At 42.1% G+C, this 26354-nt stretch overlaps 1 protein-coding gene across 3 annotated transcripts in view; it reads left to right on the top strand.

Moving 5' to 3' along the window:
• Positions 1-6048: 6048 nt before the first annotated feature.
• The window catches only part of slc38a3b (solute carrier family 38 member 3b), a 35504-nt gene continuing 15198 nt past the window's right edge, over positions 6049-26354 (top strand). Inside the window, exons 1-5 of one of the 3 annotated variants that reach the window (XM_036533764.1) lie at positions 6049-6305; positions 19467-19640; positions 21355-21439; positions 21605-21720; positions 26052-26125. In XM_036533764.1, coding sequence (XP_036389657.1) covers positions 19537-19640; positions 21355-21439; positions 21605-21720; positions 26052-26125 — 379 coding nt within the window. In that variant the 5' untranslated portion in view covers positions 6049-6305; positions 19467-19536. Of the gene's footprint in view, positions 6306-8990; positions 9118-19462; positions 19641-21354; positions 21440-21604; positions 21721-26051; positions 26126-26354 lie in introns of those variants that run through there. The other 2 variants (XM_036533762.1, XM_036533763.1) reach the window with 2 other exon arrangements.

Here is a 26354-nt window from a genome sequence, read left to right as displayed (position 1 = left end):
ATGGGACTTACCTGCTTGTTCTTCAATCACCAACGCTTGGGCCTGGGGCAGGGCACTATAAAAAGCCCAGCTGTGCTGTGACATTCTTCATGGGAGAAGTTGCAGATAATATAAGGCAGTTATTGTGAGGTGTCCACAACAATGCATTAGGCGTCAAGTCAAAAGAAAAAGACTCCAGCCAAAGAAAACACACACAAGTGCATTTAATGAATACACAAAGACATATTGAACATACACAGTCTATACTGAAAGCGATGGACCACATCTGAACATGGTTCGATCCATCACACAATGGTGTAAAAATTAGCGCCATCTGCAGGAGTGCTACAATAAAATTCAATGAGTGCAATAATACCATACCGTAATACATATGAAAAGGAAATATGTGCTAGTGTCTGAAGACAAGACTTCATGAAGGTCAGTTTGTTGTTGAGAATTGCTGTGAGGCTTTTAGCTGTCTAGGATGCAGACGTTGTGTGGGGTGAGGGTGAGGTCTTGGAAGAGAGATGAGTCAATTACGTGGATAAGCTCAGTCTTAGCTAAACTGAGCCTTAGGTGATACTTAGCCTTGCCTGGCTTTGCTCTTTTGGAGGTCTGCATGCCATCTGACATGATCTGCTGAAAGTCACATTGTCTTCTTACATTCATAGTTGATCCTGTGTCTAATTACATTACATTACATTATTGGCATTTAGCAGATGCTCTTACATAGGTTACAGTTTTTACATGTTATCCATTTATACAGCTGGATATCTACTGAGGCAACTCTGGGTTAAGTACGTTACCCAAGAGTACAACAGCAGTGCCCCAGCAGGGAATCGAACCAAACATTTTTTTTCAGTTAGGCTGAGGTCATAGCTGAAGAGCTTCTGTGGTGACAGTTTCAGGTTGAAAAACCACATGTTTGAGTTATTTTGCACTGAGTTCATGTGAGATGGATTGCATGACATCTGATGTTTGGTCAACTGACTCAGGGTCTTCCTCAAATAGGCAGAGCAGAGGCAGAGTGTTTTCTTTTACCATATGACTTGCCAATGACACCTATGGAGGGCATTTGATTGTAGATAGCCACAGTAAAAACAGTGAAGGTGATTTGTATTTGTATGTCCGTGCATAGCTCCTGTATTGTCTAAGTGTTTGCAGCTAGATACTTCATTTCTTGTTTCACGTGCAAATGTAGTTGATTTTTCCCCTCTGCTAAATTCCTGTATTTAAATTTGAACTTATTCTCTCAACTGACACATGTTGATAACTTTACCCAGAGTAAGATTTGATTCTCACAGCATGTATGTTCTCTGTTAATGTCTTTAGCGTGGATGGCAGGTCTGTCATGAATTAGCTCCTCTCCTAATTCTTAGAATTTGCATGTGTCTGCTGGTCACTTTACTTTTCTAATGTACTGCTCAACCATCTCACATTGACATGTATTGAACACACACACATTGAACACAAAGTACTTCTCTCACACATCCAGGATCTTTGTCATATCATTTTTGTCCTGTTTTTGTAAACAGTTAGCAGGGTAGCTACGTAGCCAGTGGTTATTTCAGTTTTTCACGTAACTAACTCATCACTCCAGTTGTTGAACATGTCGACTTCCATGCTCGTTGTTTCTGGCAATGGACTTATTGTTGAAGACATGTTCATTTGGAGGTCAGTGAGTCTTAGCTTGCCACCAAATGGCAGTTGATGATGATGAAGTTCACACAGTGTACTGTACAAAGAGCTGCATGAGCACATACTTCCTAGGTACCGGTGTCTGACACCATGCTTTGAAGCCACATAATAATCTAGGACAATGAAAGATGTAGAAAAGAAAGATTCTAGGAACAATGAGAAGAAGGACAGGATTGTAGATGCTGCAGAATCTACTGACATACATCAGTGTGACTCAGATGGGAGGGGAAAGAAACAATAATGGAAGAAAGGGTAGGGGGAGAAAGGTTACGGTACTTAACTGTGGGGTTAGATACAGGTGGAGTGGGGTTTAATAGAAAAAGGAAGAGCACCAAAAATTAGGTTGTGATCAGAGAGGTGGAAGGGGGTGACCATGAGACTAGGTGTAGTGCAGCTTCTGAGGAAGACAAGGACCTGCTGATTGCCTGACTTGAGTGTAAGGGATGACTGCTATAGGACTCAAACTCAAAGAATTGGAACAAAGGAAGGGAGAAAGTCAGTAGCTATACAGTTCTATAATTGGATATTGAGGTTTCCTAGGAGATAACATCAACTTCATCATATCAATGAACTGTGGGGGAGCAATGTACAGTTCCACTGAGAGAGCACACTGTGATTTCATTCAAAATGTATTATTTTTCCTGGACCCAAGGTGAAAAAAGCCCGTTAAAGGACTGTTAGTTGAGGTGTTATACTGTATACTCCTAACAAAGCAAGTTTGATTGAACAGCATAGACTGCGGAAACCATACACTGTGGGACAGTGAGTCCTCTTACTCGCTTTATCTATAGATGTCACAAAAATGATTTCATTAAATCTCATAGAAAACAATCAAACACACTCTGATGGGGACAGTGAGTTTGAGTAGAGTACCATCGCTGTTGTAAAGGCTTATTCCTCTTCCCTCTGTTATACACCCTCCTGTATGAATACGCTTTTCTCCTTTTTGTGTGCTGCATGAAAACAATGCCTTCGTCACAGTGTGCTGTTTGGCCCTTCAAAGCTCAGGGAGTCCAGGGAAAAAATAAGTGCTGACTGTAATTGAGTTTGATGTCAACATCTCAGTACTCAAACACATTATTTCTCTTTACAGAAATCATTTTCCCCATTCCTCATTACACGCTTGGCTAGATTAATGGAGAGTCGGTTCAGTTTTTTTCTTCTCTTGCTAGAAGCATGCCTCCTTGTCCAACACACAGGACCTCTAGTTCTGTTTGAGGACTGTGGGGCTTTCCTGCTGTCATTGGTCCAACGGTATGTCTCTCAAAGTATGGGATCCATTATTTGCCCCATGTTTAATTTCTGTGACACACAGGAACATTGGCCTGAGAACCCTTGGCATAATGAACCTTTCGTAAAGAGGCTTGCTTCAAGGTCCATGTGGTAAAAATTTATTAGTGACGCCTATGTGAGAATGTAGCGATCCTTTGGGTAGGTCAATATGTCTAGACAAAGTGATGGTGGCCATCACTGTTGGATACATGTCATCTTAACACTGCTGTTATTGGACTGACAGACTGTGTTTTCTGCCATTTTCACAAATAACACATATTTAGCCCCTTTTACTTGGGTAGCAGTCAAGAGAAATGTTTCATTGGGAACTGTGTAACACATCCTAATGGAGACAGAAATGGCCAGAAACTGACAGAGTAGGTTGCCATGGTGATCATGGAATGAAGAGGCATCATTATCTTCTAGAACGGGCTCTGTGGTGCAGTGTGTTCAGAATGGACATCCGTTTGGTCTGTATATGAGTGAAACTGGTTATGATTTCCACATCTTAATGTAACTGTCTTTAGACCATAGTCTATAGTTTGCTGGGGTCAGAGAAAAGTAGATGATGTTTCAACATCCATTATTTTGATTTTGCACTATGGGATTACAAATGAATGAAAGAGGAAAAAAATAATAAAATACAACATTAATAGTAAAGCTTTTAAAATTGTGATATACAGTCTTATTTGAAACCTAATGGCTATTATGGCATTCAGACATTCAGAAAAATACCTCATAAACAGTTACTCAAAATGTATAACTCTTTAATCAGACAATTTTTGGGACTAAAGTCTGTTTATTGTAAATATGCTCACCCCCTGTAGTGAAAATCAAACTCACTTCATAAACAGAAGTAAGGGCATAATTCAAGCTGAAGTATGGCAAAATTGAACAAACTAGCTGTGAAGCCGCTCAATTAAACCAATTAGCTAAGGGAGACAGAGCCGAGGTATACATCTGTCAGCTTTACAACTAACCTTTGACATCTGAACAACATGGTTTCTCCCCTGTTATTGTACTCTCGCCCAGGGCTGAGAGGCGCTAGGTAGTTGTCCAGTGCATCAGGTTTAAAGAAAATGCAGTAATTGCAGAAATATTGGCATCAAAATTACATCTTGGACATAGGGAATTCAGATAAAATCAAGTGGCATGCCAGAATCTTGACAGCTCAGAGCCACAGCAATTCTGATCATTAATTTAATGTAGTGTCTCATAACCCTTGTCCTTGGAATACACTCTGGACTGTGGTTTGAGTTCAAACCCTTACTTAACCCTGATCTGGTTTTGAAATTTCAGGACAGTTATGTTTCAAGTTAATTGTGAAATATACTGTTGAAGTTATGCTGAAGTTATGTATGCAAATAAAAAGTGTTTTGAGTAATGTTTGTTTTTGATTGAAGATCTGAAAAAAGTCTAAGCTGACATTTACAGTAACATATTTACTTTCATTTTTATTACGCCAACAGATGCCCAAAGATACATTTCTTCCATTAACATTATTCAACAAATAGCTGCCAAGAGATGTCAGATCAGCTCAATCAAATCTAACTAAATAACAATTACGGTGCCTCTTCATAGCTCTTTAGTAATAATATGGTAGTAAAATTGCAGTGTTATATTACAATACCTGAGCCTCCTTCACAGTATGTTGATGATTACATAAAAAGCAAGCAACAAAGTAATAATTACACTGACATTAAGTTGTAACAAAGATGCAAAATCCCATCACAATTCATGTTTGAAGGAAGACCCATCAAACAAAGGGGATCCCCACTGTGTTGAGATCTCAAATCCAGAGCAGTATTCAATGAACAACTCAATAAAACATAATGAAAAAAGTTCATTTGACCCGAAAGACAGCACACATACCGAGGGGTCCCATGGCTGATCCCAGCAGATTATCCTACTGGTTTAACATAAACACTGCTTTTCCTGCAACGGAAATTGTGAGTATCCCAAGGTTTGTCATTCTAGGCTCTCCCCAGCAGAGGTGAGGTTTGGGCTTGCGTCCGCACCATCTCCTCTCCTGTGGTCCCCTTACTTAAGTTGGGAAGCATTCCTCAGCACAAATAGAATGAGTGCCTAACAGCTGCAGCAGGGCCTGAGCGGATCTATTTATCAGTCGCCATCATTGCTATATTTATACCTGGGAGAAGCAGGATAAGAAATTCTATCGGTGCTCTGGATGGGCAGCCGGACGCTACCCCACAATCCCACATCATCGCATGTTCGAGATGGAGCTGGACTTTGTCAGCTATGTGCTCATTCCTGCAGCTGTGTGGCTACACATGGAATTCATCATCTGGCAATACAACATCAGGGGTGTGGTGCAAAGATACCAGCTGGTTTATACTAGGACTTGGATAATGCAGGCTGGGTAGGTTGAAAAATAAGACTGGATAACTATCACGGTCTGTGTGTGCGTGCATGCGCGCGTGTGTGTGGCAAGCAGGTGGAACTGTCATGTCTCTAGTCACTGCACCGACTGTACACTATATCGTAACTGCTGGACAGCAGTGAGGATGTACGGCACGCTACAAATCACCGAGAAATATTATTGCAGGCAAACTGCAAAAAATGACAAGATCTGGATTACAAACATGTCCCTTTGGTATCCTTGATATGGATTTTTAAAAACAGGACAAAATCAACGGTCAGAAATCTAAGGAATAAAAAAAATGCTGGAAACAGCAAACAGCCGTCAACTGAAATACAGTATATTCCCAACTTAATTGTGCATGGATCAAGAATCCATAAATAATATGCTATGATACATATGTCTCCCAAATTAATGCCATCAATGAAACCTTTTAAATCTTAATTCTGAAAATGACTGTTGCTGTTCCTCGACAAATAGTAGGATAATTATTACGTAAGACTGAGACATGCGACACGCTGGAATAAGTCTGACCATTCCCAGGAACGTTGGCAAATAGCTTCTATATGTCTTTAAATACCCTTGAGGGATTCATGCGATACCCCATTCTCCGCTCATTGCAGACCACCTCCAACCTTTGGCAGCACAGTCTACTTTCTCTAAACCCGCGCTAGGGAGGATGTATAAAAACGGGATCTTTTGATTGGAGGCTGAGCGCAGGAGGCGGAACAGCACGACCCCCATGGTCTTGCTTTAGACCCCTTACAAATACCGTTCTTCTCCCTAAAGACAATTACTAAGCGATCGCGAAAGGGGTATTTATAGAGCTGTATCGATTTCTTTAGTTTAAAAATCATCCGAGATAAAATAAACCATAAAAACAGGAAAGAGGGTGAACGAAAGTAAAGAGACGGAAAATACGACGTTAATCGAGGAATTTAATTCAATCTAGCGTGGCACAGTTTCTCCTTGACTGGTAAGCAAATAGCAAGCTGGCTTTATAGCCAACATGGTTTATGTTGCTGTGTTATAATTACAATTACATTAATTCTATTAAATCTGAGACTTAACTTTAACCAAGGAATGAATAATCGATCGTAATTCATTCACAAGTTGTTGGAACAATACCTACGGATCTCCTGTTGCTTTCGTTTATTATGTTTCGGGTTGTCCTTTACAGCTTCTCTGGGCTTTTATTGCTCTTTGCAGATAAATCGATGTGTTCTTCGTCAGTGTCATGGTACTGCCACAACATGATAAAAACCTACGACCTGCAACTTACTATGGCGAAGCACAAATGTCACAACCATGTGCTCTGTTCGCGGTCTGTGACAGGCGCTCCGTGTCTTTAGTTTTGAAATTTACACTTATTCTCTCCAACAGCACGATTTTCACTCCATGAAAAGTCTTGCGTCGCATAATACAACGTGTGTTCAGTAACTGAAGCGTAGACTCAAAAAACATGTTACAGTGTATTTCCTGTGCATTTGGAACAGCAACATGTCCACTTTATTTTTTTCTTACATAGTCTGCTTCTATATTGAATGTTAAGACCACATGTTATGGTGCTGTACATGTATTTCAGTCTGCTTAATTCAATATTTGTTTCGTTATATTACTGCTTTGTCTTAGAAATAGTTTTGTCTACAAATTTAGTTGTGTCGAATGCCTCTTTAGTTTTTTGTTTGGCCAAGCTGTGATTTATAGGCTATTCTGTGAGATAAATGTTATTTTTTCCCCAAGTTACATCAGTGTTTTGTAATGTTTTTTTTTTTTCCATTTAGTTTTTACTTCGTTGAAACATGATCCAAGACCACGTGGAATTCGCTGTACTTTTCCCGTCACGTAGTCATGTCCCACACCAAAGCGCAAGCTAATTTAAACTCCCCTCTGCATTTTATGAAATGGGCAAAGGTAGTGGTCTCTTGACCTAAGAGTCACGGATTTCTTGGAGGGTATGAACTTAATGAATGAATTTAAAGATTAATCTTTAAAAGAACTACTGGAGTTTCACGTCACTATATTTTAATGATACATCGGGGAAACTTCCGGTTTTCCGTGATTCTTTGAAATTGTCCAAGTATTGGGCTACTATTAAAAACGTTGCGAGAAACCACATCGAGCAACTTTGAACTTCTGTATCAGTTCAAACCAGACTAATTATGTTAAACGCAGAGAAATGTTCGCTATAAATGTTGTACTATGAAACCACAGAGTGCATTTCAGCTGTAATGATAAATCGTAGATGGGGCAAGATTTCAGAAATATTCGGTAAACAAGTAAGCCAGTTTTGGCCTTTTTTGTGCAAATGGAAATTTTCTTTCACTAATCCCTCGTACATACTTCAAAATCAGGGGACTTTCAGTTGTGGGCAACTATTTTTGAAAATACTGTATAGGGGCTTGCTTTGGGGGGAGGCATATCAGTAGTTAGCATCTTATTAAAAGGAATGTCTGGGTTTGAAGTTGGTGCATGGCCCATTAATTGCCGGTGAGATGTAAGGCTTTTAGGCATCAAGGTTTCTGCATGGTGCAAAATGTCTGTCCAGCAACTGAGGCTGCAGAAGCTGTAGGGTCTCCAGTAACTGGATGGTGGACCACTTTAAGGTCAGCGTTTAAGCTCAATCAGAAGCTGTGTTGTTGCAAGACCAAAAAATCTGGCAGGTGTAGTTTAAATTGTCAGTTTAGCCCAAGGTTTGCCATTTTTCACTCCGGACTGCTGAAACCACAGGTGGGTCACCAACACAGACCAGCATGATAGCTGTCTCCAGATTCACTATATGTCAATGTTGGGAATGGCAGCATCTATAGGAGCTTAACTGAGGAGTGGCGTGTGTGAGTCACAACCACGCAAATGTCGCCTGACTTAATGAGATACGTACTGTTGGAGTGCTCATCGGTCATGGTGCGATTGATCCTTCCTCGCAGGGAATTAGGGCTGCTCCTGGTGGAGTCACTAAACAGCTCACCTGGCGCTCGGTGCCCCGAGCTGGCATTGTGTTGCCTTCCATTTGGGTGGGTAGGATGTGTGGAATGAGTGCAATGCTAGGCCAGTCAATCACTGGCCTAAATTGCTATTTTTGGTAAATGGCAGGCCGCCTGGGTCAGTGAATGGTTGGACAGAGTTTGAATGCGTCATTCAGATTTTTCAGGGAGAGCTTGCAACATCGGTTAAGCTCCACTTCCCTGCATATAGCACTGGTCTGTGCTCTGTGTGTAAACACAAGTATCCACGCAGGTTATGTGTACAGGAAACTGAGGAAGGGAACAATGGCCAGTCATCAATACGCATGAATGGTTGAATTCATTAAGCGCGCATGATATCTATGTGATTAGAAATATGGAAGTTGGATCTGCCCTTGGCTTGACGTTAAGTTCAGCTGTGCTGTTCAGTCAGGGCAATACCTTGAATAGCTCCAGTGCCAATGGCTCATGGTGTCCACTCTCTGCATGTGCATTTATTATTATCCTGGACCTTTGATTGGCTCTGTTGAGAAGTACTATTTAACCTGACCTTGTCATGTGCTGTCCTTATTTGTGTCTTTTGACTCAACGGCCATTCACCTGGGACCTTTTTTTTTAGTGTTTTTAGTGCGTCATGTCATTTTGCAACTGGAGTGTGACTAGTCCTAATGCACATATCACCTTATGACCTCTTGAGTTTTTCCCCAAAGCAGAGCGGAGTGAGTCCAGCTCTGCCTTTGCTGTGTAGGTAGAAATTTAAAAGAATGAAAAACCATTTACTGCAAGGCCCCTTCTCAAATATTATCGAACTAGATGCATATAAAGGTGAGTGAGTTTTTAAATAATGAAATTATTCTCATAGCAAGTTTATTTGGCCAGTATTTTTCCCCTGTAACTGAATGCCTTCTGGATTGATGTGTTTCTCCTTGTTGTTTGTGGAAAGGAATCTGTGTTTGTCTGTCATTTTTGGGATCTATAATTGAGTATAGGTTGATGAGGTTTTCTTATGTTGCTGTTCATTTAGATACTGAGACTGTTAAATGACTGGTTAGTTACTAAAGAGGAAAACGTTAAGAGTGTCTTTAAAACAGTATTGTTTTAATGGAGCAAAGTTTTGAGGAGTGTTGATTTTGAAGTGGTTGTTGCATGACAAATGATGTACTGACAATAGTGAATAGTTTTACTTCATTGTATTTCGATTTATGATCAAACAGTTGCCTTCTTACAACACAATCCTAGTTTGGGCCTGAAATATTAGCTTGATCATGCAGGATAGAAAAATAAACAAGCTGCTATTAATGCTGGCTCACTTTACATGAGATCCACCCCCAGGAGCATCCTCTTCCTTAGAGACCTTTCAACGACATAAGCCATTTCTCTGCAAAGCCTGTGGAAGGCAATGATTTATTATTTCTACCTAGCAAAAAGGCTGATGATCACTGAACCTTTTATGAAACAGCTTAAATCCCCTCTGATTTAGTAGTCATCATTTAGCAGTATTTGCCTTTATGACATTCTTAAAGATAGAATATTATATATGAGGTTACATTTTACTCAAGAAATCCTACAGGCACAGTGATTGTTTGATGGGTCATGGATATATAATGGAAACAAGGCTGCACCGTGACTCTCAATGTACATAATGCTTTTGAAATCACAAAAAAATCAAAATATATTTTTTAGTGAATCCTCAAAATGAATTTGACAAGATTAAGAATCTCTCAATGTGTTGTCTGCATTTACAGAGAACTGTGAATATATGAGTGCTACACAAGGTAAATAGAGCCAAATTCATAGCAACCCGAATGTGCAAACCTAGACGAGCTCCCTGTCAGAAGAAACAAACTGCTACCATGCTGGAGCATAATTGTGAATCTCCCTTTGGGACTAATGCGCAGTTTGCCAGGCTATTTTAGGCTCCGTCTGACAGAGCTGGTGAGTATGAATGAGCCAACGCGTTTGGTATCGAAAGCACCGTACTAACATTATCTTGTGAAGGCCTCAACATTTTTGTAACTCTGAGAAGCATCAGTAACATCCTGTAATTTCCTTAGCTCATCATCTCGGCTTATGTTTCAAGCAAGGGGAGACTGCTTCCTTGACTCCCGTGGCTGAATCTTTCCAGCTCCACATGGTTGTATGAGAGTTCAGTTTTAAGGGTCCCCCCATGGCCAGTGGCATAGTATGGCTTGGTGAAAAGTGACTTTGCCATTATTAAGAGCCCCTGGTTTTTCATCAAACTGTCACTTTGAGCCCAAGTTTGTCCTTGGTTTAATCTCATTTGAAAAGAGTGAAAATCCCCTTGTCTGTTTTTTTTCAAAAGTTCAACATTTTCACAGACTTCTCATGAAGTGTCGCTCTTTCATGGAGGAGGGTCTGGTAAAATAATGTTGCAAGAGGAATCACCCCGTTTAATAAGGGCAGATTTGTAAAATTGGGGTGTCCAAAATGTTTTAGCAATTTTTTATATTTACCTGGACTACAGAATATTTTCTGCCCCATTACCATGCTCTTTCTGATGAGCCTTTAAACTAGGGCTGTGCCTTTTGATTGATTTGATTGTAAAATATTCTATACCCTCTGAGATACTCAAATGATCAAACCTGCCTTTCTGGTGTATGAAACTTCAGTTCTGTCTGTGTAAACAATTACTGCAAAAATAGATCAGTGAACTCACACTGTAAACTAATGTCTTATTTCATGCAGAATTCTTATGTTCTTCATCAGGAATATTGATGAAGAATCAAACTCCTAATGAACACCAGTGTAATTGATGAGAGATTTCATCAATTAATGAGATCTCTTACATCAAATAATCAAATAGTTTAAATCTCTCATATCTCTAATAATCAAATAGTTGGTCTCATTAGAATGTTGAAGTTCTCCCTTCTACTTCTAAAACCAACTAACTATTTCAAAATCAATATTGGTATTATAGTTTTGTTAAGCTTTATTTTAAAAACACAAGAGCAACACTATATTTGATATGTAATTGCATGCAATATTAACCTTTGTGTTGTGTGCGTAAACACTTCTAGTTTCTCCAAGTTACCATTGTATTCATGCTAGCAGCAAAAAATGTGAAATGTGTTCACATTGATTGTTCATTTTGACCAATAGCAATGAAAAAAGACACATAAGAGGCTGACTGTTTTTGTCATTTAGCAGTAGAGTTTTGAAACAAAATGATAATTTTTCTAACAATTACTTGTAATAAAATTTTATGAGAGCTTTGTTGTTCACACTGCATTGCAGGCTTACTTCCTGCCAACTGGCAGCATTGGCAGCCCTTGAATTTAATGTGTTAAATTGCTTACAATTGTAATTGAACAAAGTAGTGAGCATTGTTAAATACCTCTAATGTGTGTAGAATATTTCCTTCTCCGGAAAAAAAGCTGCACTTGTTAGGACTTGAGTGGAGATCTGTTTTTGTTGTTGGATCTCTGTGTTTGCTAGGGGACATACAGTCATCCAAGTGAGCGGAAAATCCTGAGGGTCAAAGGTGTTTCGGTCAAGCCGAGCACGAGAGTGAGCCAAGATACTGTAAGCAGGGCTTACGTGTGAACATTCATTTGTCTCAAAGACAAGGCTGTAACAATCTGACAGTGTTACCTATGACTTCTTGGTTCAGGATTTCAGCTGGTGTCTCTTGGGACTGCTAGTGGCAGCTGGAGGCTTTAGTGAGGTGGAAGGCTCCCAACTTCTTGGTCCTAGCACCGGCAGGGAGCACAGGGTGGGGGATGATTGGTTGAGGGTGGCGGAACCGTGAGGTTCCCCCTTGTTGTGGAGGTGAAGAGTAGCGATCACGAGAGTACGGTGACAGGAAGCAGTCATGTGCTCCTTTGTTATCGACGGGCACATGATGGAGGGTAATCTGCAGCTGGCACGGCCTGGGCCAAAACACTGGTCTCCCATTGTTGTCCCGGACGCACCGACATATAGAGGCTTCCTCGGTGGCCCAGAGTTGCATTGCCTCTGTGCCTCCACCTCTGCATCCTGAAAGACTTTGGCAATAGAGAGTATCTGTGAGGGATCAGTGATGATTTGGAAGCCATGCTGGTGGATTTCAAAAAACAATTAAAACCTGGGATGTGCTGGTGTGTCTCTGGGTTCAAGACTGAGCTGTGTCATTCACTGACAATGACCTAGAGTCTGTGGCAGTGGAACACAAGTGGCTTTGTTCCATCAGCGTAGGGTGGGTTTTGTCAGTGAGGGTTCCCTTATCACACCTGAGGTCGTAAAATCTCCTAAAAGCCACTCAGACAGTGCCAGGGAGATATGCTTATCCCCCTATTGCTTTCCTGGTGCAATTATGTTGTGAAAAATTGTTGCTGTGGAAGTGAGAGTGTATTTGAGGATTGCATTCTTTGCACTCCAGTGCTCCTTTGCAAATTGATAATTTCAAAAGGAGGGGTAAAAGAATTGAAACGAGTGAGAATGCTGATTGCAGACGCACACATTAACAGTGAATCAATGTATAGCGGTTCTCACTGGACCTGTTTTTAGGTGATGGATGTGGTGTCTGCTTATGTTCAATGTAGGTTTTTTTCAGATTCAGTTCACAGTGTGCATTTGCCTACGTATCTGCATACCTAACATGTTACATAATGACTGAGAATCTCCCCGAAGCGGGTGAGGTGCGGAGTGTGGCATGTTTGGCATGGGCAGAAAGTTGAAGGGAAAGTGAAGCAATTAAATCTGAACTTCAGCTAGAATGGCAGAACCTTGATGATTTATGCTGTTCGAAACATTGCTAGGCTTGGTCTATAGGGAAATAAAGCCGGGGAAATGTTTGGCTGTGTGTATAAAGGATTTATAGTTTTGTTTTGTAATGACACCTGATGCTTGGTTTGTCCAATTACGCACTTCCCCTGAGGATTTCCCAGTTCTGATGTTCTTTTGATTTAATTTTCTTTCTTTAATTTTCATTCACTTCAAGCTGATACTGAAATTGCTGGGGTTCATTTCCCAGTTATGACAGATGTTCTCTCCAAAACATAACTTACACACTGAAAATGTAATTGCAGATGTCACTGGAACCATTCTGAGAAGCAGGCTTTTGCTACAGCATAAGAGGAAAGATTCACTTTGTTGCCGACACCCACATTTGCAATGTCTGGATTACCGTGACAACCTGGCACAGGCTGTTCCTTTTTCATTAGGCTGACAGAATGAGTTACACATTGCATGTGCCACTGATGGTGACAGGCACTTCATTCTGCCCATTGGTGGCAATCCTTGAACGTGGACTTTGCTGACGCCACACTCTAAGTCGAGTTGGGCTGGACCAATCAGCGGCATCCGATTCTGACCCTCGCTCTGGCCCACTTCGAAACTAGGCTGACGAAATTTTGTGAAATGCCTGTATGGCACCAGTGACTCCAGAGCGGGTCGATAAAGCTGATTAACTGTGTTTACTCTGAAGAAAAATGGAAATCTACTAACTGTCATCTCTTCCCTGACTGCCCGCACTCTGCCCGTAGGAGGCAGACATGTGCTGAGGGTTGCTTTAAGGGGGAGAAGGGGGTTAGGGGAAGGGTGCCAAATTTGGTTGAATTTCCCTGTCCTCAGCAGCAGCTGGTATATGATTTAATATAGGGGCTGCCTGCCTTATAATCCAAGTGGAAAGTAACTGGGAGTGAAGACTATATCTGAAGTGGGCTGAGAAAAAAGCATGTTGAATGCAGCAAGCAACCTGTGGCTAAGGTGGTCTTTTGAAGTTTTCATCAGTCCTGCTGTCTTATCACATGAATGGCATTCATAGCCAGCTTTTTGTATGGGCAGTGTTGCTCCAAGTGTACCTGTACATAGTGTCCCTTTTGGGGTCTGCCTAACTGAAGCACAGCATGTACAGCCAGCACTATAAATGCATCACATTTAGTGATTCAGTGTGAACTTGAGTGACATCCAGGTCTTTTTTGAATCACAGATTCCAGACAGGCCATCTTTGCAGAAATGATTCTCAGACCAAACAGTGCTGCAAATGGGGCATCAGAATGGCTGAAAAATGAGGAAGTTACAGCCCTCCTCCAACACCTCCCCAACAGCGGCTGTGACAAAAATACTGCATGTAATGGGATTACAGAATTTCTAGGTCCTCTTTAGAAGAAGATTTCTTCATAGGTGTGGCTTCACATTTTCAGGCTTGAAATGTGAGTAACTTCTCCAGTGATGTATGCATCTCATTGGCAGACAGACTTATCTGTTGATGCCTCCAGCCAGCCGCCACCTCTGCATCCTCAGTAACAGAATTTTAGTGATTATGGTGTTACTTGGAGGAGGAGATTGTCTAATGGCCCATTTGTGCCAGCTATTACTCCTCTTTCTGTGGATGGTTGATATAAATACCAGATGTATATTTAGGGAATGATTTTTCAGTAAAAACAACACAGATGGTATAGTTGTTAGTTCTCACCTTTTGTTTTCTTTTTTGAAAGATCAAATCAGTTGTAAGTGATCAATCAGTTTAACAGTTTATCAATATCGCCTGAATGCTTAACACTCCACCATAGAACTGCAGCATGGCACAGTACTACAAGAATGCTTTAATGAAAGCTGCATTGTGACTGATTTGACGACCATTGAAAAATGACTATTCTGTAATTCAAATTCTGGGTGTAATTGAAACTTAAATCAACTAATCAAAAATTTAATCCCCCCCTCATGTGAATTAGATTAAAAAGTTGCTCGTAAAAGAATAAAATAGTGATGACTGGTGATTTTACCTTGATTTGATTTTTTACCTTGGACTTTTGATTTTTTAGACTTGTTCTATGTTGCATCCTTAGTTGCGGTTGGGAGACACATAGGAAGATGGGAGGCATGAGCAAGAATAAGAGTGTAATGGTGCTGTGATGATGCTGTTAAGGGTTGTGGCTGAAAATCGAAGGTGAACAAGAAATGAAGACCGAGGAGAGAAGTGCATTGCCTGAATGGACATTGATCATTTAATCTAATTGTAGCCATAGTGCAGCTGTGTGGCTTGCATTGCAGAAAAGCTAAACTCAGCATCCCAATATAAGAAAGGAAAGCAAAGAGAAAGATGGCTTCAAAGGCTTAATAAATCTCCCAAGTGTTATGGGGTTAATCCTGCAGCAAGTGTGGGTTTAAGGACATGAACATATACACTGAGAGAGAGAGAGAGAGAGAGAGAGAGAGATACTAGCAACATTTCAATGAAATGATCCACGTGCCTTGGAAAGAGTGGACTAACCTTTTTTTTTTTTTAACAAAGTTGGGAACGTGTTGAGAGACAAGCTTCCTTTCCCAGCTTGGTTAGTCTCAACGCAAAGGGGTGGGATGGGGGTTGGAATGCATGTCCTCACCTGATCCATGTAAAATTAGGCTCCCCCCTAAACCCACAGCATCATATTCCCAGAATAGATTACACGATGGGAACTGGCTTTGCACATTCAGTAGACATAATCTGGAACTGGGTGCTCAAGTGGCCAAACCCAGCAAGGCCCAGATGAATGAATTGACCATCAAAACCACAAGTAAAAAATCCAGCTCATAAATTGAAGTGGAGCCAAAAGCTGTGAAGCACTCTGGCCAGGGGCTTTTCGATTAATGGGTGTGTGAACATATAAATTTGGCTCTGAGTATGAACCATACACTTCCTCCCTTCAGTTCTGAGATTTTTTTTTTTACCTCAGCATTCAGCCTCCCATAGTCTTCATGAGTGTCGAAAAACATCTGGGCCATCCTTTATTTAACAGCCTATTAATACTGTCACAGTACTGTTAATTAATAAAAAGGCACATGTTGATCAACTAGTGATCATGTTATTAGGTATTAGTGGTTACCAAACTGTGAGTGTATAATATATTTAGAAATCATTGTTTTAACAATGTACTTCTGGCATGTTCAAATGTATTGTTTAAATTAATGCTAGGATCTACCATTGATTCAGTTTAATATAATTTATTCACTGACTAAAGTGAGACTAACAACAGTGTTGCACTAACTGTCTAATATGTTTATTAGTATTTAGAAAACAAGTCTTACTAAGCTGTAACATAATATTAGTAGTAACATCAGTGTTTTCTAATGAAATAAATGGGCCCTTCAAATAAAGTGTGAGTAACTTTTGCAGTGTGGTTATTTCAGGAGACTGAAATATACCCCCCACATGAGAGAGAGGTAGTTGTGATGAAGTTATGAAAGTGATATAGTATATAAGTGTTATAGGAGTAGTGGGGAAGTGGAGAATTAATCGCCAATTTTCACCTTAACCTTCCAGTTGTCTTTGCCCCGGAAGAAATGCATAATTGTTGAATATATTGAACTGCCTCACAGAGAAAAATTAAAAGAGAATCTGATCCATTTGCTTGTATATCACCTGAAGGCTTGCTAGACCTCAGCGGCACCAGAGTTACTACTCAGTCTTGCATGGTGTTGTTGGAACATATGGACAGAGGAATTGATAATCTGTGCACAGCTGCTTGCTGCCTTGCATACCCTGCAATCTCTGAGTCAAACCCAAGCTCTGCTGTTTCCTTTGTGGAATGGATACGTCCTTCCATCAAGGTTCTCCATGGCAACCCCACAGAGATGAGAAGAGGCAGAATGGCTGGCGGGTGGGGCTTTGTCGATGCTGTGTGGCACGGTGACATTGGTGTTTTGTACTCCTAGGCAACAGCTAATCCTCCCTGGTTCACTACGGTCCAGATCACCTTTGATTAGCTGGGCACGGTGGATATCTCAGAGGCAAAGTAATCAAGCTTTCACACAGAAGTGGTGGTTAGGTGGGTGGATGTGGTGGGGGTTGATCATTCCCGCAGTAGTCGTGGATGAAGAGAGAGCTGGGGAGAGTCGCAATGATCTTTAAAGAGTGCTTTACCCAGGCGCTGAAGGCAGCAATACACAGCCTTCCCACTCAATTTCATTAGATGAAGACACACAGCACATGCCAGAGCCACACTGCAATACCAAATAGGGGAAAAATAATGTACAAAGAGAAGATTGGGTATTGCGCTGAGAGGACTTTAATTTTGAGCAATTTGTGGAGCTCTGTTGGGAAGATTGTGTAGACAGCAGTCCGAGAGCTGAGTATGGGGATTTTTATTGTCCTTTTTATTCATCTACTTTTATAGTAGTGGAGGGAATAGATTGACAGTTTACAGTTATGCATGTTAATCCAAATGGAGGTCCTGAACAGGTGAACAGCAACTCATGAATATGAATCATATAATATAACCTGTTGTATAGAATAATGTACAGAATTATCAGCACTGATCATCTACATCTGACACCAAAGAAAGTGGAATTTCTACCAGTTGCATCGAGCTTGACAAGAAATGCACTTTCAGTTCTGAAAGCTCACTTTGTTGGTTGGTGGTAACAGAACTGGATGCTGGAGTGTGAGTCTTTCTCTGGTTTACTGTAAAACAGTGGCATGCTCTCTCGGTCTGTCTTTCTAACCCCTATGCGACCTTACCCAGGCTGGCAAGAATCTGGCAGGTGACCTGTTGCCAGAGCTAAAAATAATGGTACTTGTAAATAAATCTTCAGCTTGTTTTTTAATAACCTTTGAATAACCTCATGTCTGGCACTCCTTGCAATACATTGGTCAGCTCAGAACTGGACTGATGCAGATTTCAGTTGGAGAAGAAGGTCGGGGATCGGAGGTGGTTTCATCTTTATGGTCCAACACTTAACACCTGTACTGACACAGGAACTGCTGAGTAACTGCTGAGTAACTGCTGAGTATATAGAGTATTGCCGCCTTATATGGCTTTTTGCTTGTGTTGTGCTCTGCTTCATGTGTAAGTTGCTTTGGATAAAAGCGTCTGCCACATGAATAAATGAAAATGTAAATGTATACACATTGTGGTTGTTACACAATGCCAGGCACATCTTTGTAGTATTTTCAATTTGCCTGTGAAATGTTTGCAAAGCTGCTCACCTCCCTCCAAAATAAAAATGAATGTGGCAGCCCTTATTGTGATCAGCTGAAATCCCTTAGTAAATAAGGCCATCAGTATTGCTCAGCACCAGCTGAAAGGTGCCACATGTCGCTTTCGGAGGCGATGGCGCAGCGATGCGTGGCATATTAATTGCCACGCTGGTCCTCTGCCCTCCGCTTGAGTGCGGTCGCTCGGCAATGCGTGGGCCACCCTGCCGGCTGCCAAGCCTTTCCACATGTCAACGGAGGTGCCCCTGGGTCACCCCAACCCTCCCAACCTCCCTTGGCCACATTAGAGCGAGCAATCGATTACCGTTTCAGCCCTTGAGTGCAATGGCAAGCTGCAGCCCTGGGGGGCCAGGTACTATAATGACGCCAGTACAGTACTGCCACTGTCCCTCAGCCCCTTCCCAGCAAGCAGCTCCACATTGCGTCATTGTGTGGGGTGCTTTTCTGTCCCAGCCGTTTTCTGCTGCAGCCAGGCGAACAGAAGAGCCACAGTGCATTGTGGGACCTAAATGTGAGTTTGAGGGGACCGGTAACAGAGAAGGACTGCGAGGAGGGTGGGAAGGGTTCTTAAAGTACCCACTGGGTATTCACCACCCGGTGTTCAAATCCTAATAATGATTTGGCAAAAGGCCGCACTCAAAGGCAGAGAGCCGTCGGGGGGAGGCTGAAGGAGCTGAGGATGTGCTACAGAAAGGCTTGAAGCACGGAGAGCACTGGCCTTATTTTAAGCCCTTCCTAATTAAGGAAGAAAGGAAAGGGAAAGAAGGCAGGGGCACAGAAGGTCTCTGGTGAGAGTGCGAACCGGTTATAGGCTGGTCAGAGCTGGTTCTGTAGTCTTTCATCCCTGCCCCCCATGGGTTCTGGTGCCTGTTTACAGAGAAACTCAGCTGAACCTTTCACTGTAGCTAGTGAGGAAATTCGTGCTGGCCTTTCAGAACCAGGAAACCCATTAAAAGGAACCTGCAAATGCATGTTATGGCTGCTGTTATTTCCTGCAAACCAGCTGTACTCTTAAACCCTTCACCTTTTAATTTGTTAGTGAGTACAGTCACTAACTGTCCTGGAGATGGTGGAACACAAAGTTTTAAATGTGTGTGTGTGTGTGTGTGTGTGTGTGTGTGTGTGTGTGTGTGTGTGTGTGTGCGTGTGTGCATGGGAGTATGTGTGTGTACATGTGTGCACAGTGTAACCTGACCATGGCTGGTGCATGTGTGTTGGGAACTTGTCTTTGATTAGCCATTCTTTTTCAACCAGACAGTTGAGGGACCGGAGAGAGGACCCCGCCAACAGCTTACACGCAGGTTTGGGGAAGAGTCACTGCTGAGAGCATGGAGCCTGCCCAATCAGAGATGAGCATCCTCTCCAATGGGAAGGGGCACGACCTTGGAGATGACATCAGCATGCCTATGAAGTCTCTGCCAGAGGAGGACCAGTAAGCTTTCACTATAATGCTCTCCCTCCTCCTTACTCTGCCCTATGCTGTCTGACAATTAGCCATGATTTTAGACTCTGTTACCGCATCCATATTCACATTTGTAGTTCACAACTTTCTCACAACTATCCTCATTAATATTAATTATGTCTCTAACTAGCCAGAACTTGCACTGTCTTACAACTTGACATTTTCATATTCATATTAATACAACTCACTATAGAGTTTCTTACTCTTACTGCTATTCACATTCGAATTTGTGCCACCTGTCATTGTCTTATGGTGCTTCAGATATTCTGAATACTGTGACACATTCAGACATTATACATGTCCAGTTCTACAGCTGGGTTTAACTGGATTCACACTTACATGGTCTTACAGCTGTTCCTGTTATGCTGCCGTTCACCTAGTCACGATCATCCTCCTCTTCCCTGTCCTATGAGCCTATATCTAGTCATGTCATGTCATTGGCTGAGGCCCTGCCCTGGTGTCTCGTCCGTGCTGCGGTCTTCAATCACAGCTTACAGTTAATATTCAGACTGCACACTTATGCTTAAGATGCTTGTGCTCAGGTTCATACCCAGATCACTATCGCCTGTATCTCTTAATCTGTTTTACGCGTTCCATATGATGTGTCAGGGTGTTGACCTGGAGTGACTGATGCGTCACCGGTGGGCCTCTGTCCTTGTGGTGCCTGTATGACCTGTGTGACTTGTGACATATGGGCCTGCGTTTAGCGGTCATGGGGCCCCATTCCACCTGCATAGGAAAGAAGCTTTTTCACATGACAGCCAGCACCGTCCCTTGTGTTTTTGTGTGTTGGTTTTCTCTTAAGTTCAATGGCACTCGGTTTCAAGTTATTTACCCCCCAAATATTTAGTGTTTCCAGGAGTGTGACTTCTAAACAAGGTCTGACCTGTTTCTACCTTTCAAACAGTATTTTGTTTACAAGGATACAGTTTTTCTTTTAATACAAGGATATTATTTCTGTTAGTTAAATATCACAGGACATTTTTACAGACTTACACACAATAGTAAATAATGTGACAGCCATTTCCTGCTTAAGGTTAACAGTGCTAAGTGGATATTTGTTGTTTTTATGCTTTCACTGGATGATGGACCTTCTGTCTTTCCACTCATTAGAGATTGTATTCAAAATGTCAGGTACGTAGTCTGAGGCTTACGCACACAAATACTTGAGCTGAGCCCTCAATTGTTTAGATTTCATTTGGCTAGTTTTTCATTTGCAAAATGTACTGTATGTACAGTAGATACATATTCAAAACAATCTGAACAATCAAAACTGCCAATCATTGATGAATTCGCACAATGTATATTATGTCACTTTTTCAAAATTCTGAATGAATTCTAAATGAATGACATCAATAATAATTGAAATAAAACTAATATTGTTTTACTGGTCAGAATTGTGAAATAATATCCCTTCTCTTTATGTAATAATATTGTGTACTGAATATGCTACTTATTTGATCATGTTATATTCAGAATTGTTTAATATTTTATGTATTAATAATATAACGTATGAATCATTTATAAATATATTTATAAATAAATATATACTAGTCTGAATGTGTTCCGAGCAAGAATGACACCCCCATCCCACCTCCTCTTGGTTCCGTTTTTTAGGTTAACCTGACCTACAAGATACATTTCTGTTTTGTGGTTACCATGATTTTCCTGTGAACCCTTGCAGATTTGAGGATGGCGATGGGAATTTGGCAGAAAGCGAAGAGTTCCTGCCCAACTCCGAGGGCAAGAAGCCAATGCGCTTCACTGATGTGAGTCTTTAACACAAGCCTCGTAGAAACAGCTGTTTATATTCCACTCTATGTATTTCTGTCTTTGCATATTCCTATTGTGTGAAAGGTGCTTGAAACACCTGTCTTGTTTTTAGTCTTTGCGTTATGCGTGTTATGCAAGTTTTGGTATTTCCTTACATTCAGTTTGAAGGGAAGACCTCTTTTGGAATGTCCGTGTTCAACCTGGGGAATGCGATCATGGGAAGTGGAATCCTGGGATTGGCATATGCCATGGCCAACACTGGCATCCTGCTTTTCTTGTAAGTCAATTAGTCTGTATTTGTGTGTGTAAGATATATATTGTGTGTAGGATGTATTGGACACTGACAGATAGCTGAATGGATTGTACATTCATTTTTAATGTCTTCATTCACTTTTCCTTCCAGCACTTAACACCTAATAGAAATACGTGCAATTATATTCTGTATGACTAGGCGCTTCTGAAGCTATGGAGGTGTCGCCATACCCAAGTAGACAATTGAATGTGATAACAATGGACATTATTATCGACCTGAGATGAAATTTCACAGCTGGTGTGTAATGTGTATGTCAAATCCAGGTGGTGGAAGTTATAATAACTGTCATGTAATGCTCTACGCTTCATGCAACATTCAAATAATTGCAAATTTGGTAGCAAAATCAGGTGAGCGCTCCATGCAGAATAAGAAGCCGCGACAGCCTGTGGTAGAGCGCCTTTATTGTTATGGTAATAATTTCATTCTGATATGCCAGTGTTATGAATTTATGTGCATTTCTGCTTATGAAACGGCCATGGTTTTCAATGAGCTGGGGTGATTTATTAGCGCAGTGGGTAAATTTAAATGTGCTTGCCTGCGGAGGCTCCTGGCTGGAATCCTCTTCGCAGAAAGCTGCGCTGCTCTTTCAGGGCGGGGTCTAGTGTTTAATGTACCTGTTGGATCAGTCACATAGGCTCATTATGTAACCTGCTTCAGGATTTAGCTCTGACTGCTAAGGATGAGGCTTTCCCTGAGGCCTCTGGTGGCAGCTGGATGCCCTGGCTAGACCTCCTCCTGCAGCAGTCATTTCAGGAGAGGAATTACCTGAGAACTGGATTAATGGTCTGATCGTGAACTATGAATGCAGACAGAATGCTGTGGCTGAAAAAAGAATTGAGGGAATATAAATATGAAAATGTTATAAATATGTCTCTAAGTATAGATACCTTCCATCTAAGCAGTAGGACCATAGCGGTAAGACCACCAAGAGAGGGTGTCAGTGGTGATTGCTTTCGCAGGTTGCAGGGGAATCACATGGTACATGCACACGCGGTAGCTAAAATAGCGATGACCTTGGCTGTAACCCTACCCAAAGCTGCATCCAGGAATGGTTGCTGCCTAAAGGGACTGCAGGCGTCACAGGCTGTAGCAGGACATGTCGCAGGTGGACGTGGAGAAGGGGTGGGGCTTGGAGGAGGGGTGAGCTGTCTGTGACGTCACACATGCCATTGCGTTGAGCCGTTCTGTCCTCCTGGGTACACAGGCCCTGTGAAGGCAGACTGTAACCTTCCCCTGTCATACGCTTCATGTCTGCGCTGAACATCCGGCCCCCTTGGCATGGACAGATCCCATTTCCTCTGAGCTGCCCTTTGACCATGTCTCTGTTTTGCGAAGGAGAAGTCAGGGTGTAGGATGTCTCTAGTTAGAGTTGCCACTCTACTACTTCTACTCCAGATTGGGTGGAACCTGTTGCTTTGTTATATTTGAGAATGCAGGATTACCCATAAATACATAAACCAAATCATTATCCTTTTTAATGTTCCACTGTTTTTTAGAAGCCAGTTGACATTCATTTCACATAATGACAGACATTAACATGCATACAGTGCAGTCTGTGTAAACTGTAGCAATATAAAGCACACCACAAATGTCACTTTTGTATTTTCCCTGGTTAGTATTTTACCTGTATCTATTTATAAGAACATTAAATTATTTGTAAAGTTCTTGGAAATAATTAGTTGTAGAAAATGTAATCCTGGTCTAGTGTTTGGACACACCAGCACACTTTAAATACATTAAGATCACAAGACTGTCCCTGGGGTTTTATATCTTCGGAGCAAAACCTCTGTTGCCCTCAGTAGTCTTCAGATTTGCTTACCAGGACAGAGGTATGAAGGTCGTACAGAGTCTTTTTCTTGTGTTTGGCAAAATTGTCAGATGCTGTAAGTCTTAGTAATGCTGTTTTTATGAGAAATTTTAATGACTTGTTTACCAGTGGCCTTAAATAATATTACAGGAGTTGTACCAGCAGCTGTTGTTCAGACGTTTGTTTATATCAGGCTTTGTTTGCAGACAGACTGCCAAGCTGTCGCAGAGAACAGGTTCACTTTACTTTGGAGTAAAGGATATTTTTTTTCTGACCTGCTTTCAGTACTGTGATCCAATGTTTTCACATATCTTCTGCCACCAGTCCTGAATACTCACCCTTGAGTGTATCGTCACAGAAATTGCCTCAAAGCCCAATCCGTTAGATAAATGTCCGAACTGTTTTCTGTGGGGAAAGCTGTTTAATTTAAGATGGGTGTTGTTGGTGGGATAGACTTAGCGGTTTTGTCAGTTGACATGGCTGGCTCTTAAAACCTCATTCTGCTTCAAGCAGGCAAAGGCTGTGCACCTCTGTTATCCTGCAATAGACAGGCGGCGGGGACGGGGGCTGGAGGGGGCAATGCGGATGCATTAACGCTGACACTCGCCCGATGAAGACACATACCCAATCCTGACATGCAACACAGACACTCTCTGTGGCACTATAAGTCGTGCCGTGCGCTCGTCACAGTCCTTGCACAGTAACTCGGGCATTTCTGAACCTGGTGTTTTCACTCCATTTAGCAGGAAGGGGATTAACAGAGGTCTACGTCCTCAGTGTCACCTGAATTTACGTGAGAGAGAATGACCTGGCTGAAAGCTCGGTGACCCGGCTGAAAGGCTTGTGCAGTGGGAGGGAGAGGGAAAGAGGGGGGAGAGGTGGGCAGGGGGCAGTTAGTGCAGGGCCTGTTGTCCATGCTCCGGGGTGATGACAGCTCAACGATCTTGCCCCCCACTGGGCCCACCCCAACCCTGCTGTGTCCTCCTCGATCTTTGCTGTTGTTCCCTGAAGGGAACAGAAGCCTTCTGTGTGAGCTCCAAGCCTTTGTCAGCATTTTGCCCTGAGAAAGTAGCATGAAGCAAAGAACAAAAGACAAGGTAAAACAAGCAAGTCTAACAAACCCTAAAACAAACAAACATAACAATAACTCTCTATTCTGCAGGCTGTTCCCTCCTGCGATTTTGGCCAGAGAAACAGTTTCTCTAGTCCGAGTGGTATTAAAATTTTGACTGGAATTTCAGGCATCTACCTCTGGGCCCACAGTTCTCTCTGGAGTGAGTTGCAAAGGTCCATGATTCAGCTACATCTCTGGAGTGGGATTGAAACGTGGGGCCTGGGAACGATGGCGCAGTTGCCCACTGACCTTCAGAAATGCTAAAAGGGGATTAGACTGTTCCTAGATGGAGGGGTGGAAGGGTCAGTGAGACTATGGCCTGCCAGTGACTTGAGATGCCGCTTGGTGCACGACATAGCGGGATGAGGTTGACTTGCAGAGGGCAAATTAGGAAGGGAGGAGGCAAGACCAGCCTTATCTTTCCCACAGCAAAGGCCACAGGGTGAAATTAGGACAGGCACAGTGCTCCAACAGGAAAGCAACTCTGTATGCAGTCTGAGTGTTTGCTAGCTGTGGTAATTTCCCAACATCCTGTGCCAGTTTCTCATCTCTGATACAATTACCGCCTACTGAAGAAGTCTGAAATGAGTGACTTCTGAGTCTGTGCATGTGAGTAAGGCTTTTTGGTGTTTTTCTTTTGTTTGTTGTCTTTGACATTTTAAAAGTATGCATAGCCCTTTTTGGCTCATGTAGGGATCTAAAAGCATCCCGTCCCTGGTAGGAATGCAGAGGGCTTGGGTTCAGGGCCACAGCGCAAGCCCTTGTGCACTTGCATTGTGCCACAGCAACGCATGGCTTTTTAAAGGAGTCCATCTCTGTTCTTTTCCATAGCTGATCTTGGATCGGGAAAGCAGCAAAAAGTTGAGGCTGAGGTGAAAACGGGGCTTGGTTCAGTGTCTGTTGCTGGGAGTAACAAAACCAAAATAGCTTGGCGGAACCAGGCCTCCCTCCCAAAGAAAGCAAGCAGAGTTGGTTTTTCTTCCTTTGGTCCAGACTGCGGTCTTTGCACGGAAGCAAAGGGCTGGGATGCGGGGGCAGGTTTCACCATGTCTGTGGCTACCTTCCGCCTGGTGATCCCGATCATGCCGTTTCTGTCCTATTTGTTTTATTGGCTTTCCTGCTTTAGTATGAGTTTGTGACTCTTCTACAAAAGTCTCATAAATATTTCCTTCCCCAATTATATCCTGATTATGCATCTGCAGTATTGCGGTGGATGGCCAGTTTATCTGTGTGTAAAGCCTGATTTGTCCTTTCTGTTAAGTGCTGCATTTTACACAAGTTACTTTGATTGTTTCACTGTCATGGGTAATGGGCACAGAGTGGATGCACTGTGAGGCGAATCCTTTAAACACACAGTTTCTGTTCCTCTTATAGGTTCCTCCTCTCTGCAGTGGCTGCCCTCTCCTCTTACTCCATTCATCTGCTGCTCAAATCCTCTGGCATTGTGGGTAAGTGGGTGGTGTTCCAGACAAGGAACAAGGCATGATGGGAAGCAAGGCAATTCCAGTGTGCCTTTACTGTCCAGTGTGTTGTTTCAGCGCTCCTTTGGTTCAACAGTTTTTACATTTTTTTATTATGAGGATGCAGATATTTGATCCTATATTCCAGTATTTGATAAGGATTTCCCAGGTACAGAGTACCAGGGAGAAATATGGCGTCGGTGAATTTACCTATGCA

The sequence above is a fragment of the Megalops cyprinoides genome, chromosome 7 (assembly GCF_013368585.1).
Source record: "Megalops cyprinoides isolate fMegCyp1 chromosome 7, fMegCyp1.pri, whole genome shotgun sequence".
In the NCBI taxonomy this organism is placed as follows: Eukaryota; Metazoa; Chordata; class Actinopteri; order Elopiformes; family Megalopidae; genus Megalops; species Megalops cyprinoides.
Note: the sequence above shows the minus strand (reverse complement) of the source record. Positions and strands in the feature narration are given on the sequence as shown.